The sequence below is a fragment of the Triticum aestivum genome, chromosome 1B (genome assembly GCF_018294505.1).
Source record: "Triticum aestivum cultivar Chinese Spring chromosome 1B, IWGSC CS RefSeq v2.1, whole genome shotgun sequence".
Classification (NCBI taxonomy): Eukaryota; Viridiplantae; Streptophyta; class Magnoliopsida; order Poales; family Poaceae; genus Triticum; species Triticum aestivum.
This window is the reverse complement of record NC_057795.1, coordinates 549,617,767-549,644,192: the sequence shown is the minus strand read 5'-3', so window position 1 is coordinate 549,644,192 and position 26,426 is coordinate 549,617,767. Positions and strand designations below refer to the sequence as shown.

Below are 26,426 nucleotides of genomic sequence, written 5' to 3'. Positions count from 1 at the left end.
GTCTATTCATCTTCAATCACGGCAGTACATAAAACACTAAAAGTAATAAAAATTACATCTAAATTCGTAGACCACCTAGCGACGACTACAAGCACTGAAGCAGGCCGAAGACGCGTTGCCATCATTGCCCCTCCCCCACCGAAACCGAGCAAGTTGTAATAAACAATCAGAAAATCATCATGTTGAGGCCCCATAGAACCAGCGCAACAGAACAACAACAACCACCGTTAAAAAATAGTACTCCCTCCGTCCCAAAATAAGTGTCTCAACTTTGTACTAGCTCTAGTATAAATTTGTACTAAGCTCAAGACACTTATTTTGAGACGGAGGGAGTAATAGATAGAAAGGATCCCACATGAAGACAGAAGAATGTAGACGAACCACGATCAGATCCGTACAAATCCACTAAGTACAAATCCGTCAGAGACACACCTTCGCACACCCACCTACAATGCTAGAGACACCACCGGGCTAGGCGAGGAGAACCTTACTTCATCTTCAGGGAGCCGCCGCCATCTCGTTTTTCTGAGTATGACAGAAACCCTAATAAAACTCAAAGGAACATCTAAAAACAGAGCCCTCCCACCAGCAAGGGTCAGGATCCACCACGCCATCATGATTCTAAGTCCACCGGAGACGAGGCAGACCGGCGGCGATACATACGGAAGGCAAAGAAACCCTACGCTTCTTAAGAAGGAGGGGGCTAAAGTATTTGTGTTCATGGTTTGGTACACGATGATGCGCAAGTGATACAACGATGGTTCAAATTAGTTTGAGAGGTGAGAATGCGGTAACAATTTATCGGCTCGACCCTTCGAAGGTGATCATAGAGATAGGATGCGTGCCCGATTCATAGGTACGAATGCTTATTTGTTCAAATTGGGCGCCTCCGTTTATATTTTGTCTGATGAGAAAATTGACAGTGCTTTGTCGCACCACACACCACCCTCCCCGGCTGACGTGGACCTGGAGCAACGGCTCCCCCGCCGTTACCCATCAACCAACGGCGCGCCACCGCCGCTTGGCTTAACTGCGGGGAGCCGTTACCTGTTGACGGCGCCACCGCCCCCGTCCTCCGGCCCGATATTAAAAGCCGCCCACCGTCGAGTGGTGCCGGAGAGCAGAGCAGAAGCACTCTCGTTGTTCCTCTGCGACCGCACGAGCTAGAGAAAAACAGCTGCCGCCGGGAGGAGCGGAGAAAAATATCCCCAATCCCTCGCCTCCGATAAACCCTAGCCAGCACCCTCGCCGGATTGCCGCCGGGAGCCCGCCGAATCGGAGCTCGCGGAGTGCGTTGCATCTGCTCGCCGGAGCAGCCGCGCCGCGGTCGGTCGGTCGGTCGGGCGGGGAATTGCGGGGAGTTTTCGGGCGGTTCCCTGGCCTCCCAGGCGCTCGCCGGCGTCGGATCCGGCGGAGAGCGCGGGTTCTGGGCGGGTCTCGGTCCGATTTGCTCGCCTGGGTTAGTTGTTCGTCCGCGCGCGGCTGCGGCGGTGGTGGCGACCGGCGGCTGAGGTATGTAAAAGATTGGTGGATTCCACTCGCCCGGTTCTTCATTTGAGGTCCCCTTCGATTGTTGATGGTGATTTTGCTGCATGTTGCTTCAATCCCTTGACATTTCATCCATGTCTCTGATGTTTCCCGTCCGTGCTCTGAGCTGTTCCTCTTCTCCTTCCCTTCAGGCGGTCGCGTCGCGTCGATTTGGCGGGCGGTTGCTGCCATTGCGCGAGCCATCCGAAGAGCCAAGGTCGAGCAGCCTGTTCTTGCCCATTCCCGGCAATCTTGGTGCCGTTTGTTCCGCGGGGTGGGTGGGCGGGCGGCGCAGAAGGCGTGACCTTCCGGCGGCGCGATGCTTCCCAAGGCCCGAATCCACGCGGACCCGGCGCTCGAGCTCGAGCTCGACCTGTTCGACTGCCTGCCGGACTCGCTCGTCCTGCTCATCCTCAACAAGGTGGAGGACGTGCGTTCCCTCGGCCGCTGCTCCGCCGCGTCCAAGCGGTTCAACGGGCTCGTGCCCCACGTCCACGACGTCTGCGTCAAGATCGACCGCGTCGTGGCGGTCGACGGCGACGGCGAGGACGCCCTCAACCTGACCTCGCCCAAGCCCCGGAACATCCTCTCCCACTTCCTCAAGCTGATGCTCTTCACGATCATCAAGCCCTTCCACAACGCGCGCGGCCCCAACGGCGCCGGGCGGCCGCTCTTCCCGCAGCTCGCGCACCACTCGCCGGCGCAGGTGCTACGGAGCTTCACGCACGTTCGGAACCTTCACATCGAGCTCCCTTCCGGGGATGTCGGGACCGAGGACGGGGTGCTCCTGAAATGGCGGGCAGAGTACGGGAGCACGCTTCAGAACTGCGTGATCCTCGGGGGCACCAGGGTTGACCGCAAGCCTGTTGGCGCAGAGCACGAGCCGTCTTCGGAGGACAATGGGAGCATGCCGGAGTCTTTCTATACCAATGGCGGGCTCAAGCTCCGTGTCGTGTGGACAATCAGCTCCCTCATCGCAGCATCGACGAGGCATTATCTTCTCCGGTCGATCATCAAGGAGCACGCCACACTTGTGAGCTTGGTGCTGACCGATGCCGATGGTCAGGGCACGCTGACCATGGGAGCAGAGCAGCTGAAGGAGTTCAGAGAGAACCAACTGTCGGCCTCAGCATGCTCCAACAGGACCCAGGTCCCGGCCTGCAACATGAAGCTGAAATACGCGCCATATCTCGAGCTGCCCGGAGGAATCGCGTTGCAGGGTGCTACACTGGTTGCTATCAAGCCCTCCACCGAGGGAAGCAATGGCGGCCATGTCAGCCGCAAGGAAACGGACGCGTTCATCTCTGGAGCATTTGATGGGCCATTCAAATTCGCTGCCAAGGCGCTGATGAAGAGGCGCACATACCTTCTGGAGATGAATGGCTTCTAGGAGTTCTTCCGGGGTATCTGCTTGCTGGTGCAAGAAGGGTCGTTTGGCTGCTTTAACTTTTGGTCTGTGTAATAGTCTGTGCTTGTTGTCTGGTGTGTTAGCTCTTTGTACAGTGGTGACATCTGGTTAGCTATATGAAAAACATATCAAATCAGTACATTTTCTCATTGCTCCCCTTCTCTAACGACACTCTGATGTGATCTAACCCTCATACAAGCTGCTTTTTTTTTGTTAATGCAAGGCTGATTTTTCACTCCCACAAAAGGATTCTGCCAGTTGAGATATCTGAAGAGGCAATGTGCATTTTGACATTCTCTGCCTCTACTTTTTTTTAGCCAAACTACATCAAGTAAGACCTGTCCGACTGAGAAACCACATGCAGTGTTGGTTTCCTCTTTCCAGTGGCATGGCCCTTATGCTTATCCATTGTGACTAGGTGGGAGCTTCAGATTGTTTGAGCTGCATGTGTAAAAACAAATCTTCACAGCTCTTCTCTTATGCTTCCAGGAAATCTGGTCCAAACTTCACAGCAGTTTCATAGAAGGAAGCATACACGAGGCAGCATTAAAAGACCAGCCAGATTCTTCTTACAGGTAGTACATTTTATCCATCTAAGATTAAGAAATGAAAAGGACTAATCTGATGCTGACTGGCAAATTCGTGCAGCGGAAAAGCTGCCACCTGATTTGGTTTGCGTATTTATTTTGGAACTTTAGTTACGGTTGCCAGGATGCTTTCCTGAAGTTGATTTTGCTAATAAGTTGGTATGCTACTACTTGTCTACTCTTATCTCCTTTGGGTTGCATGGATATGGCTCTATTCATCTCCATCTACCTTATGGAGTACCGTTGGTAAAAACAATTGCAATTTCAGATTAGTTATCATTGGTCGATTATGCTTGGCCATGCCATTGATGACAAGATGCAGACTTAACCCATCCCATTTGATTCGGATCACGATCCAGTTAGTAAGAACACATCAATCATTATCATCTAAAAAAGGTAAGAGCGCATAAATAATTTGGCAGTGGAATATCTTACAAGAGTGCTTTAGAAGACGTGAACGTGCTGTATCCATTCTTATGAGGTTACAACTTTGTGAATAGTTGAGGCCTTCGGATCTTTAGTGGGGCCATTTGTAAGGCTGGCCCAAAAATGATTCCCTACATGTATAGCGTTTGGATTCAGCTGGCATGTGTTCTTCCCCTAAAAATAATAAGCTGGCATGTGTACTTGTGAATAAACTGATCGTGACTTTGGAGAATCTTTGGATGATGTACTACATGTCTCAAGTGTGTATGTTTTTTGGGGGAAATAAGTTGGATTATATGTTTTCAGCCACTTAACTGTTGCACAGCTACGTTCAGTTTGGCATTATTTTTTGTTTGTTTGGTGGGCTATTTGTTTAAAAATTTAAATGCACGAGTGATCTTATGATTCACAAAATGTGATTTGGTTTTTGTAGCTCCATGGCAAAGTTTGCATCCTTCTTTGAGAAGGATCTGTTTTCTCGGCAGTTCCTTGCGGAAAGATCGATAAGAAACAACTAGGAACACCTTTTTTTTCTCTCCCTTGGATAAGACCCTGAATTTCAGTGTTATTTGAACAGTTACCTAGTTTGAGAAGTTACATCTGCTGCCATAGTAAGCGAGATAATGCGAGAAGACCTGTCCGGCTGAGAAACCACATGTAGTGTTGGTTTCCTCTTTCTAATGACATTGCTTGCCCTTTGTATGGGAGCTTCAGATTCAGATTCAGATTCAATCACTGGTTTAAGCTTGTGTCTGTACCACACTGCAGGGGTAAAAATAATTTTGTCACAACTTCTGGTGTGCTTTCAGGAAATCTGGTCCAAACTTCACAGCAGTTTCATAGAAGGAAGCATGCACGAGGCAGCATTAAAAGAGACCAGACAGATTCTTCTTCCAGGTAGATGTTATCCATTTGGGACTAAAAAATGAAAAGTACTAATCTGATGCTGATTTTGATCTGCGTATTTATTTTGATACTGTAGTTACGGTTGCCAGGATGCTTTCCTGAAGTTGACTTTCCTAATTTGTTACTCCCTCCGTCCCATAATGTAGGACGTTTTTTGGCACTACACTGGTGTCAAAAAACGTCCTATATTATGGGACAGAGGGAGTAGTTTATTACTAGTCGCCTACTCTTATCTCCTTGGGTTTTATGGATATAGTTCTATCAAGTTCATCTAGCTTATGGAGTACATTGGTAAAAAGAATTGCATTGCCAGATTAGTTATCATTGGTCAATTATCCTTGGCCATGCCATTAATGCCAAGATGCAGACTCACAACCCATCCTGTTTGACTTGGATCATGATCCAGTTATTATATGAAAAAAGTAAGAACACATAAATAATTTGGCAGTGGAATATCTTACAAGAATGCTTCAGAAGATGTGAACGTGCTGTATCCATTCTTATGTGGTTACAGCGATAATTTGCTCATTGTTTTTGTGAATAATTGAGGCCTTGGGATCTTTAGTGGGGTCATTTGTAAGGCTGGCACAAGAATGATTTCCTACATATATAGTAGCATTTGGATTCAGCTGGCATGTGTACTTACCCTAAAAATAATAAGCTGGCATGTGTACTTGTGAATAAGCTAAACCGATCATGACTTAGGAGAATCTTTGGATAATGTAGATCAGTACATGCCTGCCATCTCAAGTGTGTATTTTTTTTTGGAAATAGGTTAGATTATACACTTTCAGCCACCTAATTGTTTCTCAGTTAAGTTCAAGTTGCACCTATTTTGTTTGCTTGGTGGCCTATTCTTTTAATTAAATTAAATGCACATCCAACGTATGATTGATCTTATTATGATTCATAAATGTGATAGAGTTTCTGTAGCTCCATGGTAAAGGTTGCATCTTTCTTTGAGAAGGATTTGTTTTTCTTTTGGCAGCTCCTCGTGAAAAGATCGATAGGAAACTAGGAACACCTTTGTTTTTTCTCTCTCTGTTTGAGAAGACCATGAATTTCAGTGTTATTTGAACAGTTACCTCTACTGCCAAACTAATCAAACTATCTATACCTAGTTTGAGCCATTGCCATAATAAGCGAGATGGTGTGAGAAGAACTGTTTTTAACTATATTTAGAACATTGGATTAACAACAGTATGAGGTAGTTACTGTTGATATGATTCTCCTGGTAGTTTGATCAGATCAGATCAGATCAGATCGTGTGTATTACTATGTGTAATCTGAAAGCTGAGTGGATAAGATGGAGCTATGCGCACCTGGTTGTCAGACTGGCACATCCTGCGTTGATCTGATCCCGGTGCAAGTGGCGAATCTTTTATCCACAGGGGGAGGCTTATCAGATCTGTTCCAATTCTGAATATAGAAAATCGATGTGTTAAGAGGCGTTATATGAGAGGAGAGCAAAGCCAGCTTAGAGAAGGAACTATATACAGAGGGTTCATTGCTGGCTTGACAAGAAACCTCTAGCCTCTAAGAGAGAATAATGCGTGTTTTGTTTTGTGATGGCCATTTCTTCAGCAAAGTCAATTTAGATACATCCTTAGAATGAAGGTTTGAGAGCAGACTAAAAGAAGTGATTCTAGGCTGACAAGAGCCAAATTTCCTGATGGACAATTTAGATACAGCCTTGGAATGAAGCTACAGTTTTGCTGCGCATTCTTTTGGATGAGGATCTTCTCTCTCTTACCTGCCAGCAACATACAGAGTGGTATTCCCCGCCTTCCCGTTCCTGGAACCTCACCTTGAATTATAATGGCAATCAAATATTAACGGAAATCCTTTTAATAACAATCATACATTTATTTCCAAGTGACAATCATACATCCCTCCGACAACAATTACTCTGGATCGAAGGGAGTGCCAGCATTATATTACTGTGCTGTGATACCTGGCACATGTGTGTCAGTTTGCAAAAATACTGTGATATCTGGCTCTAGATCGAACGGCATCAACTGTGTTCGGCAAAATTGCAAAAACGGTTTGGAATTGACACTGACAAATTTCGACTTATGTAACCAGTTCTATGTGAGGCAATATTGTCTGCATAAAATTTGTTGGCCAAATCTTAGTATTATATCATGTCCTAAAAGACTAGCATTTTGAATCAAAGGAAAATGAATTACAAATATAATTTCGTAAGAGCTCAAGTCAACTAGTATATATCTCTGCCAAAACGCTAAAGTGCAAAATAAAACAAAATCAACACAACCCACAGTAACGAAGATGTGACACACAATGAGTGAAGCGATTGACGAGAACATTCTGTGATGCACCAACAACTTCCAAGTACAGTAAGCATTGCGCCAGTTCAGGCCAGTCAACTAGAGTCTCTATCAATGGACATGAAAGCACTTGCCCCCAAGACCCAGCCTATTCTGTCTTTCCTTTTTTACAAGTTTTCATCAACTAATGTGCAGTATCATCACTTTCGATTGCCTTGTAACCCTTTGGGGTCTTGTCGTCTTTTGGCGCGCATATGCCGGATCCACCTCCTTACAAGCCACAGAACTTGGAAAATATTGGGTGGTTTCATCTGTACTTGCCTATCTCCATTTTCTTCTTAAGTGCCTTCTGTCCATGGTATATGAACGAGTCGATGATGCCAGCGACGGTGAAGATCCCTGAGGATCATGCAGAAAACAGATCAATAAGGCGCACTACGTGGAGACCTCGACTAAAAACTCAACACAGTTTTATATAGAACGCAACAGAATACAAATATAAGGACACTTTCTGTACTAAACAGTTTTATACAGAACGCAACATAATACAAATACAAGGACACTTTCTGTACTAAAAAGTGACTCAAAGAGATGACAACCTTTAACATGATATGATATGATATGATAAAATAAGGTAGTTTGTGCATGCATAAACTAGAGGCAGTGTTCATACCTCCAACTATAGCACACAGGTTTGTCAGGTAGTGGAGGAAGGATCTATTTTCCTCTGTGAATATCACCTGCACAAGACATTAGCCATACAGCTGGAGTCAAAAACTCAATCATAGTTGCTCAGAGACATGAAGAGCTCAATAGAGTAGCTTTCAATCTTGTGCACGCAACAAATGGCTAAACTAAACAAAACGTATACAAACTACAAAGAGTTAACTTGACAAAATCACGGTTTTGTACTAAGTATCCATGCTAATTGTGGATTTACTCCACTCATATGTACACAACCACAGGCACAAACGTATCTCGGTATGTTATTTTACTCTCAGCGCTCACGAGATGGAGGCATTGCTCCTTCCAACTACAGATCAATCATACTATCTTCATATACTTACCGAATCTAAAGGTTATTTCATCAAGTCCAGTTTCATCCTGCAACTCTCTCTATGGGCATGCAATAACAGCATAATAATGGGTAGTAATAGAGATGCGCATTAGGCTTGACCCCAACAAAATTTTGGGAGGGGCATGAATGCCATGTTCATTCTAAAATAAATAAAGGGATATGATTTAGGTTTTTAGTCCTCAAGTGCGTGTGTGGTGCGCGCACGCGTGCGTTTTAAAAATAACATAAACAGATGGTGCCATTTGCACAAGTTGCATGTGCAGTGAGAACACATGCAGCCACATACAGCAAAATTAGCGGACAGGCTGAGAAGCCAAGATAGAAACTCCGTAGGTGAGAACCGTCACATATTTCTGCGAAAATTCATATGTGCATCTTTGACATCATCATTATTTACCTTTATAGGTGAGAAGTCATAGAAGAAAAATACCCCAGGTTGGGGTCTCGGTTGAACATTTCCATCTCTAAAGTGCTCCGTTACTGAGAACTGTGAATGAAAGTAACAGTTATCATCAAGGTTGTTAACAGAAAGGTTGAGCATGTAATCATTCAATGAACTCTACTAACTTGGTTTGAATCGATCTTGCGCCCTCTTATATCATTATAAATTGTAGGGACGACCTGGAAAGGAATACCCATTAAATCTTAGATGCATAAACCAAGGGCACAAGCAAGTGACAGAACTGCAACAAACATGAGTGCAGCAATACCCACTTTTATGAAGTATTGGTATGTCCCGTCTGATGCGGGTTGTGTCCACTGAGCACTGTGTTCATGAAACTGGTTAGTACTTGAGGGCAGAATAAAGAAAAAAATATGAAATATTTAAATTTACTTAGAGGAACATGAATGCTCCATATTATTGTGTTCATTGCATGCTGAATGTGCTGGAGGTGTAGACTTACCCATCAAGCGGGTTGACAGCACCAGGGAATTCTGTCCCGAAGGACAGTTTGTTTATTTTGTGAGTAATCTGGTAAAATTACACACAGCATATTAGAGAACACTAAAGGCAAACATTTCAATAAACCAAGGAAGAAAGAAAAAATTATGTAGCCTACTTACATTGAAACCTCCTTCAGCAGTCAGCTCAGGCACATCTACATTTGATTCATAATATCCTTTGCCTGGTGCAAAGTGGAAATTTCCAGCAACTTTACTAACATCTAGAAAGCCATGGACACTACAGCCTTCACCATGTTGGGTTTTAACTCTTTCAACGAAGTCCTCTCTAGCGCACTGCAATAGTCATCATAGACTGTATTAAATCTTAGCCGTTCTTTTCTTGAAGAAACAAATCTTAGCAGTTGCAAACAGCAGGCATGCAGAAAGAGAAAGCGCATAAAAAAGTTCTGTTGGACATTATAGGATCCAAGGCATACATTATACAACTCTAGGGGCATGTTGCACCTGCAAGCTTATTGCTTGCAGCATCATGTATTGTCAACATTAGGTCTAACAGAATCAGCCGTCGAATAGTAGAGCATGCCTCAATTTTATCTTCAAAAAGAACCTTGGTGTGTAATTTCCCTTCAACAGTAATCGTTCACTATTATAAGATTTCTGGATATTTTAATATGGACTACATACAGACTGAAATGAGTTACCAAACATCATGTATTGTCAACATTAGGTCTAACAGAATCAGCCGTCGAATAGTAGAGCAAGTCTCAATTTTATATTCAAAAAGAACCTACAGTGTGTAATTTCCCTTCAACAGTACCCCTCCGTTCACTATTATAAGATTTCTGGATATTTTAATATGGACTACATACAGACTGAAATGGGTTACCAAACACATTAAAACGTGTCTAACTGGCCACTAGTATGTAAATTAACGCCTGAAAAAGAACAGAGAAGGATGATGGCTAGTTACGAGCCTACGATACAGAAGGGACGGTATCATGTGCAAAGTTGCACATGATGCAGCAGAGTGCACGGCATGCAAATATTTCAGGGATGGGCCATCTCTGTCATTCAAGAGAGCACAGAAAGGTATCCACAATCTTCAACATAGTACCATACAATGGATTTCTTTTTAATCCTAAACAAAATCTCAAAACAAAGTTTTTTCTGGATATATCCAGGCAAAAAAACATGCCAAAATAATTCATATACCTGGTCGATTAGGTCAGGGTTTGTAAGAGCCCACCCTTTCTTCTTGTAGGCCTCCCTAACTTCTTCACATGAATTACAGCATTGTTCATCTGACTGGGCTCCAAAAAATCACAAGCAGTGCAAAGTTAAAAAGGTAAAACAGGTAACAGAAAATGAGATTAAAACAGGGAAAACACAAAAGTGTGCGCACCTCCTCTGCACCATAACAGGTGCCACAATATTCCTCGCCTTTGCCAAGCCTTCCACCATGTTTTTGCAATGGTTTCTCGATCTGTAAAAAGGATCAATCAAGCATATGCATCAAATGACAAAGTAGAATATAGCGATATGATTAGAGGTTACTTGCTGAGATAAGTAAGAAAAAATGGTTAAGACTAGGTTAGCCTTATAATTTCGACGAGCTACAGTTTCATCGTAGATAACAATTTTTTGATCTGAACATAAGACCCTCACGTGGAGAGGAAGAAGAAGGGCATAAACCTAGGCTATGAAACCATGTTAGCAAATATGCAACTTGTTTTCCCCGGAGGCCAAGGGCCAGCATAAATACACAAAGTACAGGTGGAAACATATAGAAAACCCTTTATAACAATGACAAATATCACAAGCCTAAATAGGAAACTAATATAGATATTAGGATTTTGTGTCGAGGTATCTATAGTAGAAAAAGTATTTCTATGTCAACATATTATTGAGTACCAATTACTCAGTGTTAACTCCTTAAGAAACCCACATGCCAGCAGAGAACTACACAGATGCACAGTATACGCACATGTGCAAGATATAGGAGCCAGAATGGCTCTCAAATTTCAGTCCCCTGTTTGTAAATATGTACACTCTATTCACACTAAATCCTTACCAAATAATAACAATATGTATTTATTTCTGGTTGTTCCACTCCCCCAAAAAGGTGATTAACATAGAAAGTAAGGAAGAGGTTTTTTTTTTTTACTCAAGTACGTATACTTCAACCACAGTTTCTACAGTTATCTATGGAAACATGTTCCTCAACTTCAAAACACCCATACTAAATTGAGCACCTATTCAAGACCAAGAATTTTTAATGAGCTCAACATACTAAGTGAAACTGAGACACCAACCTTTGTTCCACCAATGCCCTCTTTTCTTGATTCAATGACATTACCATGTGAGTCCAATCTCTTTTTTTCAATGTCATGCCTCTACAACAAAAAATGGAAAGAATAAGATGACGGATCAGCAGATAAAGCAAGAATTAGCAAAAAAAGGAGATGACTGAAGTCCGTACAATGTCCTGGTGCTGCTCGCCACTAATATCCCTTGTATCAACACTGAGAAGGGTGCAAGGAATACTCGGGAAAGTAATATCAAACTGCAAAATAGATTTAGTATTACAAGGCATATGAACACCATGTTGCCAAAATATTATACGGAAGTATGCCTTTTAGAGAAACAATTGAATTACGGCAGAAAAAAAACTGAATCAAGTCTAATCGATACAAGGCAAATACTAACATTTACTCTTAGCCTTTCTCCTCTTGACGTGTCTACCACCAACTTAGTCTCGGTTGCTGAATAATAATACGACCCTGCAAAAATAGCAGACACATAAATAGTGGCTATTAGAATCATTTTCGGACTTCATTTATTTGAGATAGACTAGCATATGTAGCATTAATGGAAACGTCTAGGGATATAAAGGGTCACGATATTGAAATAAAAGGGGGGAAAAAAGATAAGACCAAATGCACAACAGATTTCATGACTAGACACTGGACAAAAACGCACAATCAAACTTGGCCAACAGAGCAAACCACAACATATTCCAACTGCAAATTTCTGGCAGAACATTGGCACTGACCTCAACGCTTAAACTTTAGTACTTTATAAACTGCAAACCCATTCTGGTCAAAATATGTTGACTAATAAGAAATATAACCTTTTTACCAGCAGACATTCCAAAGAACATATTGATGGCACAGGCGTGCTAACCCAAATGACAACCTACTCCTTCCGTTCCGATTTTATATGTTTTCCAAAACTACCCTTCCTAACTCGTGGCGCCATTTTCCCGCGGTTCCTAGGTGTACTTTCCCATGGTTCCTAGGTATATTTTCCAAAACTACCCTTCCTAACTCGTGACGCCATTCGCCCGCGGTTCCTAGGTGTATTTTCCCGCGGTTCCTAGGTATATTTTCCAAAACTACCCTTCCTAACTCGTGGCGCCATTTAATTGAGTATCCTGCAAAATTACCCCTCACGCGCAGTTATTACCCGTTCGTAGTGCGACCTCAATTACACCATTGTCACGCGCCGATCCATTCATCGAGCGTCAAGAGAGGGTAAAATTGCCCACCAAACCACACACGGCCACCCTGCCTTGGTATGCACCAAAGTATGTAAACACCATCGACTCAGGAACAGGGGGAGTATTTCTGAACACATGATCTGAACAACAGGCAAGAACACAGCAGCAAAGGTATGACCTTTCATGAGCACTTGTATACACATGAAAAAACTGAACCTTGTCCCCCACCAAACTGGCAAACAGAACGGACTAAAACGGAAAGTTTCTCAGGAATCTTCCAACAGCTCAAGCATTGCAATCTGCGGCAATGCCCAGCGCAGCACAGGTAGACATGTCCACCAAAAAGTGGAAGCTTTTCCTTCCCCGGACGGCAAAGACATTGCTTGGTCAGATAGACCACCTCTGTCGAACCCAAAAGAAATGTTACCGCCGACAAACCCAAAAGCATCTCGAAAATCTTGCACAGCATTCAATTTGAAGCAAGGGTAACTACGGGAGCACACCAAATCCGCGTCACTGAAATCAAGCCTAGCCCCAATCCGAGCTGAACAGCCTGTTAATTCCTAGAGACATCTAGCAAGTAGTATAATCGGACGTCTTTTCGTGGGCCGTGGACCTTGAATTCCGCATCGCGGCGACGCCATTGCGGGCTGAAGAGGAGGAGGATAGGCGGCGCTTACTGGTCTCGGAGACAAAGAGGAGCAGCATGACGAGGGCGGAGATGAGCGTGACGACGCCGCCGGAGAGCGTGCGCTTGTAGAAGTCCTCGTTGACCTTGGGGTAGGCGTCGAGCCCCTTGAGCTTGTGCAGGAGGCCCTCCATCTCTCTTCTCCTCCGCCGCCGCCGCCGCGGAGACCGCCGGTGGGCAGCAGCTCGCGAGCCCTAATCCTCCCGATCCGTGAGCGGCTGGGGCGCGCGCGCGCGTGCGATAGGGTTTGACCGGCGCGAGATTCCGCCGGGTTCGGGTCGGGATTACGAGCGAGCCGAGGCCTCGGGGGGTAGGGGTGGGGGGAAGAAGAGTCGGAGATGATTACGAGGTGGTGGGGGGACGGAGGATGATGGCGTGGACGGGCGCACGCGCTCCACGTGGCGCGGCGCCGTTGGCCCGCGGTGTCGGAAATGCGTTGGACTCCGCCGACGTGGCCGGTCCGGTTCGGTTCGGGTGGGAAGCCGCCCGCCCACGGGATCTACGACGCGCGGGACCAGCCGCGAACGCGTATCCGACTCCGGGTTACCTACGCAATTGTTGTTTTTCCTAGTAGTAGTAGTACCAGTAGGATTATTATTTCAACATTAGATTAGAATCAACCTGTGGTTGAGTTGGTTAGGTGGACAGTGGTATTCCCAACCCATCAGGGTTCAAATCCTGGTGCTCGCATTATTCCTGAATTTATTTTAGAATTTCCGGCGATGCGCTTTCAGTAGAAGGAGACGTTCCCGTCGACGACGAGACGCCTATGATGGCTTCGTAGGGATGAGTGTATGCGCGTGTATATGAGCGCTTGTGTCTGTACTGATGCTAAAAAAAAATTAGATTAGAATCTGTGAGAGAGAGTTTCCACTTTGCGACCGATGTGGAAGACGTGACGTGCACCGGTGCACACGATTCGTCGTAGGTGGCCTAACCAACAGAATCCGTTGTGGCAGGTCAGGCGTGCGTGCGTGCGTCTCTGCTGGCATCTGGAACCTTCGGTGGTGTGGTCGACCCTTTTTTCTTCTTCTCCCTCCCCGACGGCTACAGCACCAACATGGCATGGTCAATTTTGTCGGGCCAAAGAGACGCACACCCTCCGGTTGCTAGGTGTGTACCAAAAACCATAGTACCACCACAATAATAGCCAGCGAGACGGCGCACATGGCGATTTCTTCCTAGACACAATGCAATTTCTGGGAGCAAAGGGTTTTACCGTGAAAATTGCCGTGCTCGCTTGAAGGAATCGTCATGTTCATGCTACGTAAACCACCACAAAAAAACATTTGTTTTACCATGCACCTCCGGCAAACGTTCGTTGGGTAGCGTCACCGAAAACATATCATTGGATCCATGTACCGATGCAGTTTTAAGCGTGTATTGTTCATTGCATTGATGGGGGGCATAAGGGTTTTCAGCATATCATCACCACCATGCGGGAAAACACATGGCGCGCCTGCAACCTGATCGTTGGGAATTCCCAGCCGGTTTCAAAACGGAGGTAACCATTTTGAAAATCACATCGGTCGTCCACAATATTCAAGAGCTAAGTATGGTGTTTAGTTCTATCGTTTTTGTTTCAACATACGCAAACTTGCATGCTCATCTTTATTTTTTCTATACAATGTGAAGGAGGTATCACAGTGATGAGCAAAAATTCTCAACCCCTTGTTAATGGAAGGGAAATGTCCTCTTGGAGATGGGGGGGGGGGGGGGTCGTTGCACACGTCTACTTCCTTCTATAAGAGCTCTTCAAGGTGGAGCACCGGACCAGGTTTTCTTTAGCGATAGACTTCTGCCTCGTCGACGCTAGGGTCTTAGCCGGGAATAATGTGAAACTTATTGCCCTCCCATTTCTGCCATAGGAGGTTGGTCGGTTGATCGCGGAGATGAAGACTAGCTCAGCACTCGGTCCGAATGGGCTCCCGGTCTTCTTCTTCCAGAAGTTCTAGGGGTAGCTTCAGTCGGTGATTATGCTAATGTTCCGAGAATTCTACATTGGGATATTGGACATGACATGTCGTCTACTTCCTTCTATAAGAGCTCTTCAAGGCGGAGCACCGGACCAGGTTTTCTTTAGCGATAGACTTCTGCCTCGTCGACGCTAGGGTCTTAGCCGGGAATAATGTGAAACTTATTGCCCTCTCCATTTCTGCCATAGGAGGTTGGTCGGTTGATCGCGGAGATGAAGACTAGCTCAGCACTCGGTCCGAATGGGCTCCCGGTCTTCTTCTTCCCGAAGTTCTAGGGGTAGCTTCAGTCGGTGATTATGCTAATGTTCCGAGAATTCTACATTGGGATATTGGACATGACATGTCGTCTACTTCCTTCTATAAGAGCTCTTCAAGGCGGAGCACCGGACCAGGTTTTCTTTAGCGATAGACTTCTGCCTCGTCGACGCTAGGGTCTTAGCCGGGAATAATGTGAAACTTATTGCCCTCCCATTTCTGCCATAGGAGGTTGGTCGGTTGATCGCGGAGATGAAGACTAGCTCAGCACTCGGTCCGAATGGGCTCCCGGTCTTCTTCTTCCCGAAGTTCTAGGGGTAGCTTCAGTCGGTGATTATGCTAATGTTCCGAGAATTCTACATTGGGATATTGGACATGACATGTCGTCTACTTCCTTCTATAAGAGCTCTTCAAGGCGGAGCACCGGACCAGGTTTTCTTTAGCGATAGACTTCTGCCTCGTCGACGCTAGGGTCTTAGCCGGGAATAATGTGAAACTTATTGCCCTCCCATTTCTGCCATAGGAGGTTGGTCGGTTGATCGCGGAGATGAAGACTAGCTCAGCACTCGGTCCGAATGGGCTCCCGGTCTTCTTCTTCCAGAAGTTCTAGGGGTAGCTTCAGTCGGTGATTATGCTAATGTTCCGAGAATTCTACATTGGGATATTGGACATGACATGTCGTCTACTTCCTTCTATAAGAGCTCTTCAAGGCGGAGCACCGGACCAGGTTTTCTTTAGCGATAGACTTCTGCCTCGTCGACGCTAGGGTCTTAGCCGGGAATAATGTGAAACTTATTGCCCTCCCATTTCTGCCATAGGAGGTTGGGTCGGTTGATCGCGGAGATGAAGACTAGCTCAGCACTCGGTCCGAATGGGCTCCCGGTCTTCTTCTTCCCGAAGTTCTAGGGGTAGCTTCAGTCGGTGATTATGCTAATGTTCCGAGAATTCTACATTGGGATATTGGACATGACATGTCGTCTACTTCCTTCTATAAGAGCTCTTCAAGGCGGAGCACCGGACCAGGTTTTCTTTAGCGATAGACTTCTGCCTCGTCGACGCTAGGGTCTTAGCCGGGAATAATGTGAAACTTATTGCCCTCCCATTTCTGCCATAGGAGGTTGGTCGGTTGATCGCGGAGATGAAGACTAGCTCAGCACTCGGTCCGAATGGGCTCCCGGTCTTCTTCTTCCCGAAGTTCTAGGGGTAGCTTCAGTCGGTGATTATGCTAATGTTCCGAGAATTCTACATTGGGATATTGGACATGACATGTCGTCTACTTCCTTCTATAAGAGCTCTTCAAGGCGGAGCACCGGACCAGGTTTTCTTTAGCGATAGACTTCTGCCTCGTCGACGCTAGGGTCTTAGCCGGGAATAATGTGAAACTTATTGCCCTCCCATTTCTGCCATAGGAGGTTGGTCGGTTGATCGCGGAGATGAAGACTAGCTCAGCACTCGGTCCGAATGGGCTCCCGGTCTTCTTCTTCCAGAAGTTCTAGGGGTAGCTTCAGTCGGTGATTATGCTAATGTTCCGAGAATTCTACATTGGGATATTGGACATGACATGTCGTCTACTTCCTTCTATAAGAGCTCTTCAAGGCGGAGCACCGGACCAGGTTTTCTTTAGCGATAGACTTCTGCCTCGTCGACGCTAGGGTCTTAGCCGGGAATAATGTGAAACTTATTGCCCTCCCATTTCTGCCATAGGAGGTTGGTCGGTTGATCGCGGAGATGAAGACTAGCTCAGCACTCGGTCCGAATGGGCTCCCGGTCTTCTTCTTCCAGAAGTTCTAGGGGTAGCTTCAGTCGGTGATTATGCTAATGTTCCGAGAATTCTACATTGGGATATTGGACATGACATGTCGTCTACTTCCTTCTATAAGAGCTCTTCAAGGCGGAGCACCGGACCAGGTTTTCTTTAGCGATAGACTTCTGCCTCGTCGACGCTAGGGTCTTAGCCGGGAATAATGTGAAACTTATTGCCCTCCCATTTCTGCCATAGGAGGTTGGTCGGTTGATCGCGGAGATGAAGACTAGCTCAGCACTCGGTCCGAATGGGCTCCCGGTCTTCTTCTTCCAGAAGTTCTAGGGGTAGCTTCAGTCGGTGATTATGCTAATGTTCCGAGAATTCTACATTGGGATATTGGACATGACATGTCGTCTACTTCCTTCTATAAGAGCTCTTCAAGGCGGAGCACCGGACCAGGTTTTCTTTAGCGATAGACTTCTGCCTCGTCGACGCTAGGGTCTTAGCCGGGAATAATGTGAAACTTATTGCCCTCCCATTTCTGCCATAGGAGGTTGGTCGGTTGATCGCGGAGATGAAGACTAGCTCAGCACTCGGTCCGAATGGGCTCCCGGTCTTCTTCTTCCAGAAGTTCTAGGGGTAGCTTCAGTCGGTGATTATGCTAATGTTCCGAGAATTCTACATTGGGATATTGGACATGACATGTCGTCTACTTCCTTCTATAAGAGCTCTTCAAGGCGGAGCACCGGACCAGGTTTTCTTTAGCGATAGACTTCTGCCTCGTCGACGCTAGGGTCTTAGCCGGGAATAATGTGAAACTTATTGCCCTCCCATTTCTGCCATAGGAGGTTGGTCGGTTGATCGCGGAGATGAAGACTAGCTCAGCACTCGGTCCGAATGGGCTCCCGGTCTTCTTCTTCCAGAAGTTCTAGGGGTAGCTTCAGTCGGTGATTATGCAAATGTTCCGAGAATTCTACATTGGGATATTGGACATGACATGTCGTCTACTTCCTTCTATAAGAGCTCTTCAAGGCGGAGCACCGGACCAGGTTTTCTTTAGCGATAGACTTCTGCCTCGTCGACGCTAGGGTCTTAGCCGGGAATAATGTGAAACTTATTGCCCTCCCATTTCTGCCATAGGAGGTTGGTCGGTTGATCGCGGAGATGAAGACTAGCTCAGCACTCGGTCCGAATGGGCTCCCGGTCTTCTTCTTCCAGAAGTTCTAGGGGTAGCTTCAGTCGGTGATTATGCTAATGTTCCGAGAATTCTACATTGGGATATTGGACATGACATGTCGTCTACTTCCTTCTATAAGAGCTCTTCAAGGCGGAGCACCGGACCAGGTTTTCTTTAGCGATAGACTTCTGCCTCGTCGACGCTAGGGTCTTAGCCGGGAATAATGTGAAACTTATTGCCCTCCCATTTCTGCCATAGGAGGTTGGTCGGTTGATCGCGGAGATGAAGACTAGCTCAGCACTCGGTCCGAATGGGCTCCCGGTCTTCTTCTTCCAGAAGTTCTAGGGGTAGCTTCAGTCGGTGATTATGCTAATGTTCCGAGAATTCTACATTGGGATATTGGACATGACATGTCGTCTACTTCCTTCTATAAGAGCTCTTCAAGGCGGAGCACCGGACCAGGTTTTCTTTAGCGATAGACTTCTGCCTCGTCGACGCTAGGGTCTTAGCCGGGAATAATGTGAAACTTATTGCCCTCCCATTTCTGCCATAGGAGGTTGGTCGGTTGATCGCGGAGATGAAGACTAGCTCAGCACTCGGTCCGAATGGGCTCCCGGTCTTCTTCTTCCAGAAGTTCTAGGGGTAGCTTCAGTCGGTGATTATGCTAATGTTCCGAGAATTCTACATTGGGATATTGGACATGACATGTCGTCTACTTCCTTCTATAAGAGCTCTTCAAGGCGGAGCACCGGACCAGGTTTTCTTTAGCGATAGACTTCTGCCTCGTCGACGCTAGGGTCTTAGCCGGGAATAATGTGAAACTTATTGCCCTCCCATTTCTGCCATAGGAGGTTGGTCGGTTGATCGCGGAGATGAAGACTAGCTCAGCACTCGGTCCGAATGGGCTCCCGGTCTTCTTCTTCCAGAAGTTCTAGGGGTAGCTTCAGTCGGTGATTATGCTAATGTTTCGAGAATTCTACATTGGGATATTGGACATGACATGTCGTCTACTTCCTTCTATAAGAGCTCTTCAAGGCGGAGCACCGGACCAGGTTTTCTTTAGCGATAGACTTCTGCCTCGTCGACGCTAGGATCTTAGCCGGGAATAATGTGAAACTTATTGGCCTCCCATTTCTGCCATAGGAGGTTGGTCGGTTGATCGCAGAGATGAAGACTAGCTCAGCACTCGGTCCGAATGGGCTCCCGGTCTTCTTCTTCCAGAAGTTCTAGGGGTAGCTTCAGTCGGTGATTATGCTAATGTTCCGAGAATTCTACATTGGGATATTGGACATGACATGTCGTCTACTTCCTTCTATAAGAGCTCTTCAAGGCGGAGCACCGGACCAGGTTTTCTTTAGCGATAGACTTCTGCCTCGTCGACGCTAGGGTCTTAGCCGGGAATAATGTGAAACTTATTGCCCTCCCATTTCTGCCATAGGAGGTTGGTCGGTTGATCGCGGAGATGAAGACTAGCTCAGCACTCGGTCCGAATGGGCTCCCGGTCTTCTTCTTCCCAAAGTTCTAGGGGTAGCTTCAGTCGGTGATTATGCTAATGTTCCGAGAATTCTACATTGGGATATTGGACATGACATGTCGTCTACTTCCTTCTATAAGAGCTCTTCAAGGCGGAGCACCGGACCAGGTTTTCTTTAGCGATAGACTTCTGCCTCGTCGACGCTAGGGTCTTAGCCGGGAATAATGTGAAACTTATTGCCCTCCCATTTCTGCCATAGGAGGTTGGTCGGTTGATCGCGGAGATGAAGACTAGCTCAGCACTCGGTCCGAATGGGCTCCCGGTCTTCTTCTTCCAGAAGTTCTAGGGGTAGCTTCAGTCGGTGATTATGCTAATGTTCCGAGAATTCTACATTGGGATATTGGACATGACATGTCGTCTACTTCCTTCTATAAGAGCTCTTCAAGGCGGAGCACCGGACCAGGTTTTCTTTAGCGATAGACTTCTGCCTCGTCGACGCTAGGGCCTTAGCCAGGAATAATGTGAAACTTATTGCCCTCCCATTTCTGCCATAGGAGGTTGGTCGGTTGATCGCGGAGATGAAGACTAGCTCAGCACTCGGTCCGAATGGGCTCCCGGTCTTCTTCTTCCAGAAGTTCTAGGGGTAGCTTCAGTCGGTGATTATGCTAATGTTCCGAGAATTCTACATTGGGATATTGCACATGACATGTCGTCTACTTCCTTCTATAAGAGCTCTTCAAGGCGGAGCACCGGACCAGGTTTTCTTTAGCGATAGACTTCTGCCTCGTCGACGCTAGGGCCTTAGCCGGGAATAATGTGAAACTTATTGCCCTCCCATTTCTGCCATAGGAGGTTGGTCGGTTGATCGCGGAGATGAAGACTAGCTCAGCACTCGGTCCGAATGGGCTCCCGGTCTTCTTCTTCCAGAAGTTCTAGGGGTAGCTTCAGTCGGTGATTATGCTAATGTTCCGAGAATTCTACATTGGGATATTGGACATGACATGTCGTCTACTTCCTTCTATAAGAGCTCTTCAAGGCGGAGCACCGGACCAGGTTTTCTTTAGCGATAGACTTCTGCCTCGTCGACGCTAGGGCCTTAGCCAGGAATAATGTGAAACTTATTGCCCTCCCATTTCTGCCATAGGAGGTTGGTCGGTTGATCGCGGAGATGAAGACTAGCTCAGCACTCGGTCCGAATGGGCTCCCGGTCTTCTTCTTCCAGAAGTTCTAGGGGTAGCTTCAGTCGGTGATTATGCTAATGTTCCGAGAATTCTACATTGGGATATTGTACATGACATGTCGTCTACTTCCTTCTATAAGAGCTCTTCAAGGCGGAGCACCGGACCAGGTTTTCTTTAGCGATAGACTTCTGCCTCGTCGACGCTAGGGCCTTAGCCGGGAATAATGTGAAACTTATTGCCCTCCCATTTCTGCCATAGGAGGTTGGTCGGTTGATCGCGGAGATGAAGACTAGCTCAGCACTCGGTCCGAATGGGCTCCCGGTCTTCTTCTTCCAGAAGTTCTAGGGGTACCTTCAGTCGGTGATTATGCTAATGTTCCAAGAATTCTACATTGGGATATTGGACATGACATGTCGTCTACTTCCTTCTATAAGAGCTCTTCAAGGCGGAGCACCGGACCAGGTTTTCTTTAGCGATAGACTTCTGCCTCGTCGACGCTAGGGCCTTAGCCGGGAATAATGTGAAACTTATTGCCCTCCCATTTCTGCCATAGGAGGTTGGTCGGTTGATCGCGGAGATGAAGACTAGCTCAGCACTCGGTCCGAATGGGCTCCCGGTCTTCTTCTTCCAGAAGTTCTAGGGTAGCTTCAGTCGGTGATTATGCTAATGTTCCAAGAATTCTACATTGGGATATTGGACATGACATGTCGTCTACTTCCTTCTATAAGAGCTCTTCAAGGCGGAGCACCGGACCAGGTTTTCTTTAGCGATAGACTTCTGCCTCGTCGACGCTAGGGCCTTAGCCGGGAATAATGTGAAACTTATTGCCCTCCCATTTCTGCCATGGGAGGTTGGTCGGTTGATCGCGGAGATGAAGACTAGCTCAGCACTCGGTCCGAATGGGCTCCCGGTCTTCTTCTTATTGCCCTCCCATTTCTGCCATAGGAGGTTGGTCGGTTGATCGCGGAGATGAAGACTAGCTCAGCACTCGGTCCGAATGGGCTCCCGGTCTTCTTCTTCCAGAAGTTCTAGGGGTAGCTTCAGTCGGTGATTATGCTAATGTTCCGAGAATTCTACATTGGGATATTGGACATGACATGTCGTCTACTTCCTTCTATAAGAGCTCTTCAAGGCGGAGCACCGGACCAGGTTTTCTTTAGCGATAGACTTCTGCCTCGTCGACGCTAGGGCCTTAGCCGGGAATAATGTGAAACTTATTGCCCTCCCATTTCTGCCATAGGAGGTTGGTCGGTTGATCACGGAGATGAAGACTAGCTCAGCACTCGGTCCGAATGGGCTCCCGGTCTTCTTCTTCCAGAAGTTCTAGGGGTAGCTTCAGTCGGTGATTATGCTAATGTTCCGAGAATTCTACATTGGGATATTGGACATGACATGTCGTCTACTTCCTTCTATAAGAGCTCTTCAAGGCGGAGCACCGGACCAGGTTTTCTTTAGCGATAGACTTCTGCCTCGTCGACGCTAGGGCCTTAGCCGGGAATAATGTGAAACTTATTGCCCTCCCATTTCTGCCATAGGAGGTTGGTCGGTTGATCGCGGAGATGAAGACTAGCTCAGCACTCGGTCCGAATGGGCTCCCGGTCTTCTTCTTCCAGAAGTTCTAGGGGTAGCTTCAGTCGGTGATTATGCTAATGTTCCAAGAATTCTACATTGGGATATTGGACATGACATGTCGTCTACTTCCTTCTATAAGAGCTCTTCAAGGCGGAGCACCGGACCAGGTTTTCTTTAGCGATAGACTTCTGCCTCGTCGACGCTAGGGCCTTAGCCGGGAATAATGTGAAACTTATTGCCCTCCCATTTCTGCCATAGGAGGTTGGTCGGTTGATCGCGGAGATGAAGACTAGCTCAGCACTCGGTCCGAATGGGCTCCCGGTCTTCTTCTTCCAGAAGTTCTAGGGGTAGCTTCAGTCGGTGATTATGCTAATGTTCCAAGAATTCTACATTGGGATATTGGACATGACATGTCGTCTACTTCCTTCTATAAGAGCTCTTCAAGGCGGAGCACCGGACCAGGTTTTCTTTAGCGATAGACTTCTGCCTCGTCGACGCTAGGGCCTTAGCCGGGAATAATGTGAAACTTATTGCCCTCCCATTTCTGCCATAGGAGGTTGGTCGGTTGATCGCGGAGATGAAGACTAGCTCAGCACTCGGTCCGAATGGGCTCCCGGTCTTCTTCTTATTGCCCTCCCATTTCTGCCATAGGAGGTTGGTCGGTTGATCGCGGAGATGAAGACTAGCTCAGCACTCGGTCCGAATGGGCTCCCGGTCTTCTTCTTCCAGAAGTTCTAGGGGTAGCTTCAGTCGGTGATTATGCTAATGTTCCGAGAATTCTACATTGGGATATTGGACATGACATGTCGTCTACTTCCTTCTATAAGAGCTCTTCAAGGCGGAGCACCGGACCAGGTTTTCTTTAGCGATAGACTTCTGCCTCGTCGACGCTAGGGCCTTAGCCGGGAATAATGTGAAACTTATTGCCCTCCCATTTCTGCCATAGGAGGTTGGTCGGTTGATCGCGGAGATGAAGACTAGCTCAGCACTCGGTCCGAATGGGCTCCCGGTCTTCTTCTTCCAGAAGTTCTAGGGGTAGCTTCAGTCGATGATTATGCTAATGTTCCGAGAATTCTACATTGGGATATTGGACATGACATGTCGTCTACTTCCTTCTATAAGAGCTCTTCAAGGCGGAGCACCGGACCAGGTTTTCTTTAGCGATAGACTTCTGCCTCGTCGACGCTAGGGTCTTAGCCGGGAATAATGTGAAACTTATTGGCCTCCCATTTCTGCCATAGGAGGTTGGTCGGTTGATCGCGGAGATGAAGACTAGCTCAGCACTCGGTCCGAATGGGCTCCCGGTCTTCTTCTTCCAGAAGTTCTAGGGGTAGCTTCAGTCGGTGATTATGCTAATGTTCCGAGAATTCTACATTGGGATATTGGACATGACATGTCGTCTACTTCCTTCTATAAGAGCTCTTCAAGGCGGAGCACCGGACCAGGTTTTCTTTAGCGATAGACTTCTGCCTCGTCGACGCTAGGGTCTTAGCCGGGAATAATGTGAAACTTATTGGCCTCCCATTTCTGCCATAGGAGGTTGGTCGGTTGATCGCGGAGATGAAGACTAGCTCAGCACTCGGTCCGAATGGGCTCCCGGTCTTCTTCTTCCAGAAGTTCTAGGGCTCGGTGATTATGCTAATGTTCCGAGAATTCTACATTGGGATATTGGACATGACATGTCGTCTACTTCCTTCTATAAGAGCTCTTCAAGGCGGAGCACCGGACCAGGTTTTCTTTAGCGATAGAATTCTGCCTCGTCGACGCTAGGGCCTTAGCCGGGAATAATGTGAAACTTATTGCCCTCCCATTTCTGCCATAGGAGGTTGGTCGGTTGATCGCGGAGATGAAGACTAGCTCAGCACTCGGTCCGAATGGGCTCCTGGTCTTCTTATTCCAGAAGTTCTAGGGGTAGCTTCAGTCGGTGATTATGCTAATGTTCCGAGAATTCTACATTGGGATATTGGACATGACATGTCTAAAGTATGGTGTGATTACCCCTGATCCCCAAACGTGGGTTGAAGTCTCCATCAATGTGGACATACAATAGCACCACCTATCGGAACAACGCCAAAAATCTCCATGTCTCCATTGCGTTTGCCTTCTTCAAACCCTTTCATTTACCTTCATATGCAATGTTTAATGTCCGTTGCTATACTCTTAGAATTGCATGTGTAGGTTGATTGCTTGACTTGTGCTAGTTGCTAAAATCTGCCCACAACTAAAATTGGGAAAATGATAGATTTTTATTTGGTCAAGTAGTCTAATCACCCCCTCTAGACATACTTTCGATCCTACATTGACACTTTAGTCCGATCATGGTGATCAATGTTCTAGAATGGATCTTCTCTAAGGTGTGTGCGATGTGGTTCACCCGATCGTGGATCACCTCTCTCATTCCTGCCAATTCACCTTTTTTAAGGGGGATCGGATTCATGATGGGATTCTCAATCTTCACGAAATTGTACCTGAGGTCAAGGTGTAGCGTGAGAAAGGTGTTTTCCCGAGGCTAGATTTCAAAAAGGCCTACGACCGTCTTGACCGTTCCTTCCTCTTGCCTAGTGCTTGAGTGAAGGGGGGTCGATGACCGTTGGTGTTGTTGGATCATGCAGAACAGTTAGGAATGGTAGCGTCATGATTAACATTAATGGGGAGGTGGGCCTATTTTAGGTCTTCTAGCAGGGTGAGGCAAGGGATCCTATTTCCTACCTAATTTTTAACCTTGCGGTGGACGTCCTGGCAGCCATCCTGGATAAGGCTAGGATGCTTGGTCGTATTGATCTCATGTGTGGTTGGGCATATTGTTCTAAGAGGTATTTTTTTGCGTATGAGTTGGTGTTACTCACCTCCAATATGCGAATGACATCATGATCATGGTAGAGGGGTCGGAGATATCATCAACCACAAGTTCCTTCTCCACTGCTCTGAGGCCATGTCTGGCCTTAAGATCAATTTCGATAGGAGTGAGGTTATGATTCTAGGGTATCCGGTTGAGGATCAACAATGGATTGCGGACAACCCTAATCGTAGGTTGTCCGCCTTCCCCATTGAGTAATTGGGGATGCCGTTATCTAACACGAGGTTCCCCGTCCAAGATTTTGACCAGCTTGCGGGACGGGCCACATCTGGGTCGCCGTGGTGCAGGCGATTTACCCCAAAGGGAGTAAATCAGTGCTTATTGACTTCCTATCTCTCGAGCCTATATGATGGGGTTGTATATTTTGTCGGAAGGTGTGCATAGCTCCTTTGACAAGGACCTATCACGATTCTTTTTGCACGCGACAGGTGGGCGGCAAAAATACCACCATATGGTCAAATGGGCGGTATATGCTTGCCCAAGGATGGGTCTGTGTATTCTTGCGTCTCGTCACATGAATGTGGCCCTTATGCTGAGATAGGTAAGGAGGATTATTCGAGAAGATGGGGATCTGTGGCTACAACTTATTAAAGCAAAGTGCCTGGAAGGCCGTCCTGTTCTTACTTGTGAGAGTAGGGAGGGGTCCCCGTTCTGGAAGTATATCTAGTCGATCAAGCATGAGACTCGACTTGGGTTATCTGTTTTCATAGGTGATGGAGACAGGACCATCTTCTGGTTTGACACATGGTTTGGGTGGATCTCCGTCTGCCAAGTTCTGAGACTTGTTTGCTATCTGCTCAGACCCGATGATATTGTTTGCCTCGGCCGCCACAATGGAAAAGTGGAGCGTCTTGTTCCTATGGATATCTGGGCCCGA

At 46.7% G+C, this 26,426-nt stretch overlaps 2 protein-coding genes across 2 annotated transcripts; one reads left to right on the top strand and one right to left on the bottom strand.

Moving 5' to 3' along the window:
- Positions 1 to 1,105: 1,105 nt before the first annotated feature.
- Positions 1,106 to 3,084, top strand: LOC123137566 (F-box protein At5g46170). Its single transcript, XM_044557386.1, has 2 exons — positions 1,106 to 1,512; positions 1,680 to 3,084. The coding sequence occupies exon 2, from the start codon at positions 1,847 to 1,849 to the stop codon at positions 2,915 to 2,917; it is 1,071 nt and encodes a 356-aa protein (XP_044413321.1). The 5' UTR covers positions 1,106 to 1,512; positions 1,680 to 1,846; the 3' UTR covers positions 2,918 to 3,084.
- A 4,076-nt stretch (positions 3,085 to 7,160) lies between these two features.
- LOC123137561 (endoplasmic reticulum-Golgi intermediate compartment protein 3) lies at positions 7,161 to 13,652 on the bottom strand. The gene is made up of 13 exons (XM_044557372.1): positions 13,306 to 13,652; positions 11,833 to 11,906; positions 11,606 to 11,689; positions 11,439 to 11,519; positions 10,529 to 10,609; positions 10,339 to 10,431; positions 9,286 to 9,459; positions 9,126 to 9,193; positions 8,935 to 8,986; positions 8,788 to 8,841; positions 8,618 to 8,707; positions 7,816 to 7,882; positions 7,161 to 7,541 (listed from the first exon to the last, which is right to left on the bottom strand). Exons 1-13 carry the CDS (start codon positions 13,445 to 13,447, stop codon positions 7,450 to 7,452), a joined length of 1,152 nt encoding a protein of 383 aa, XP_044413307.1. The 5' UTR covers positions 13,448 to 13,652; the 3' UTR covers positions 7,161 to 7,449.
- Positions 13,653 to 26,426: the final 12,774 nt, after the last annotated feature.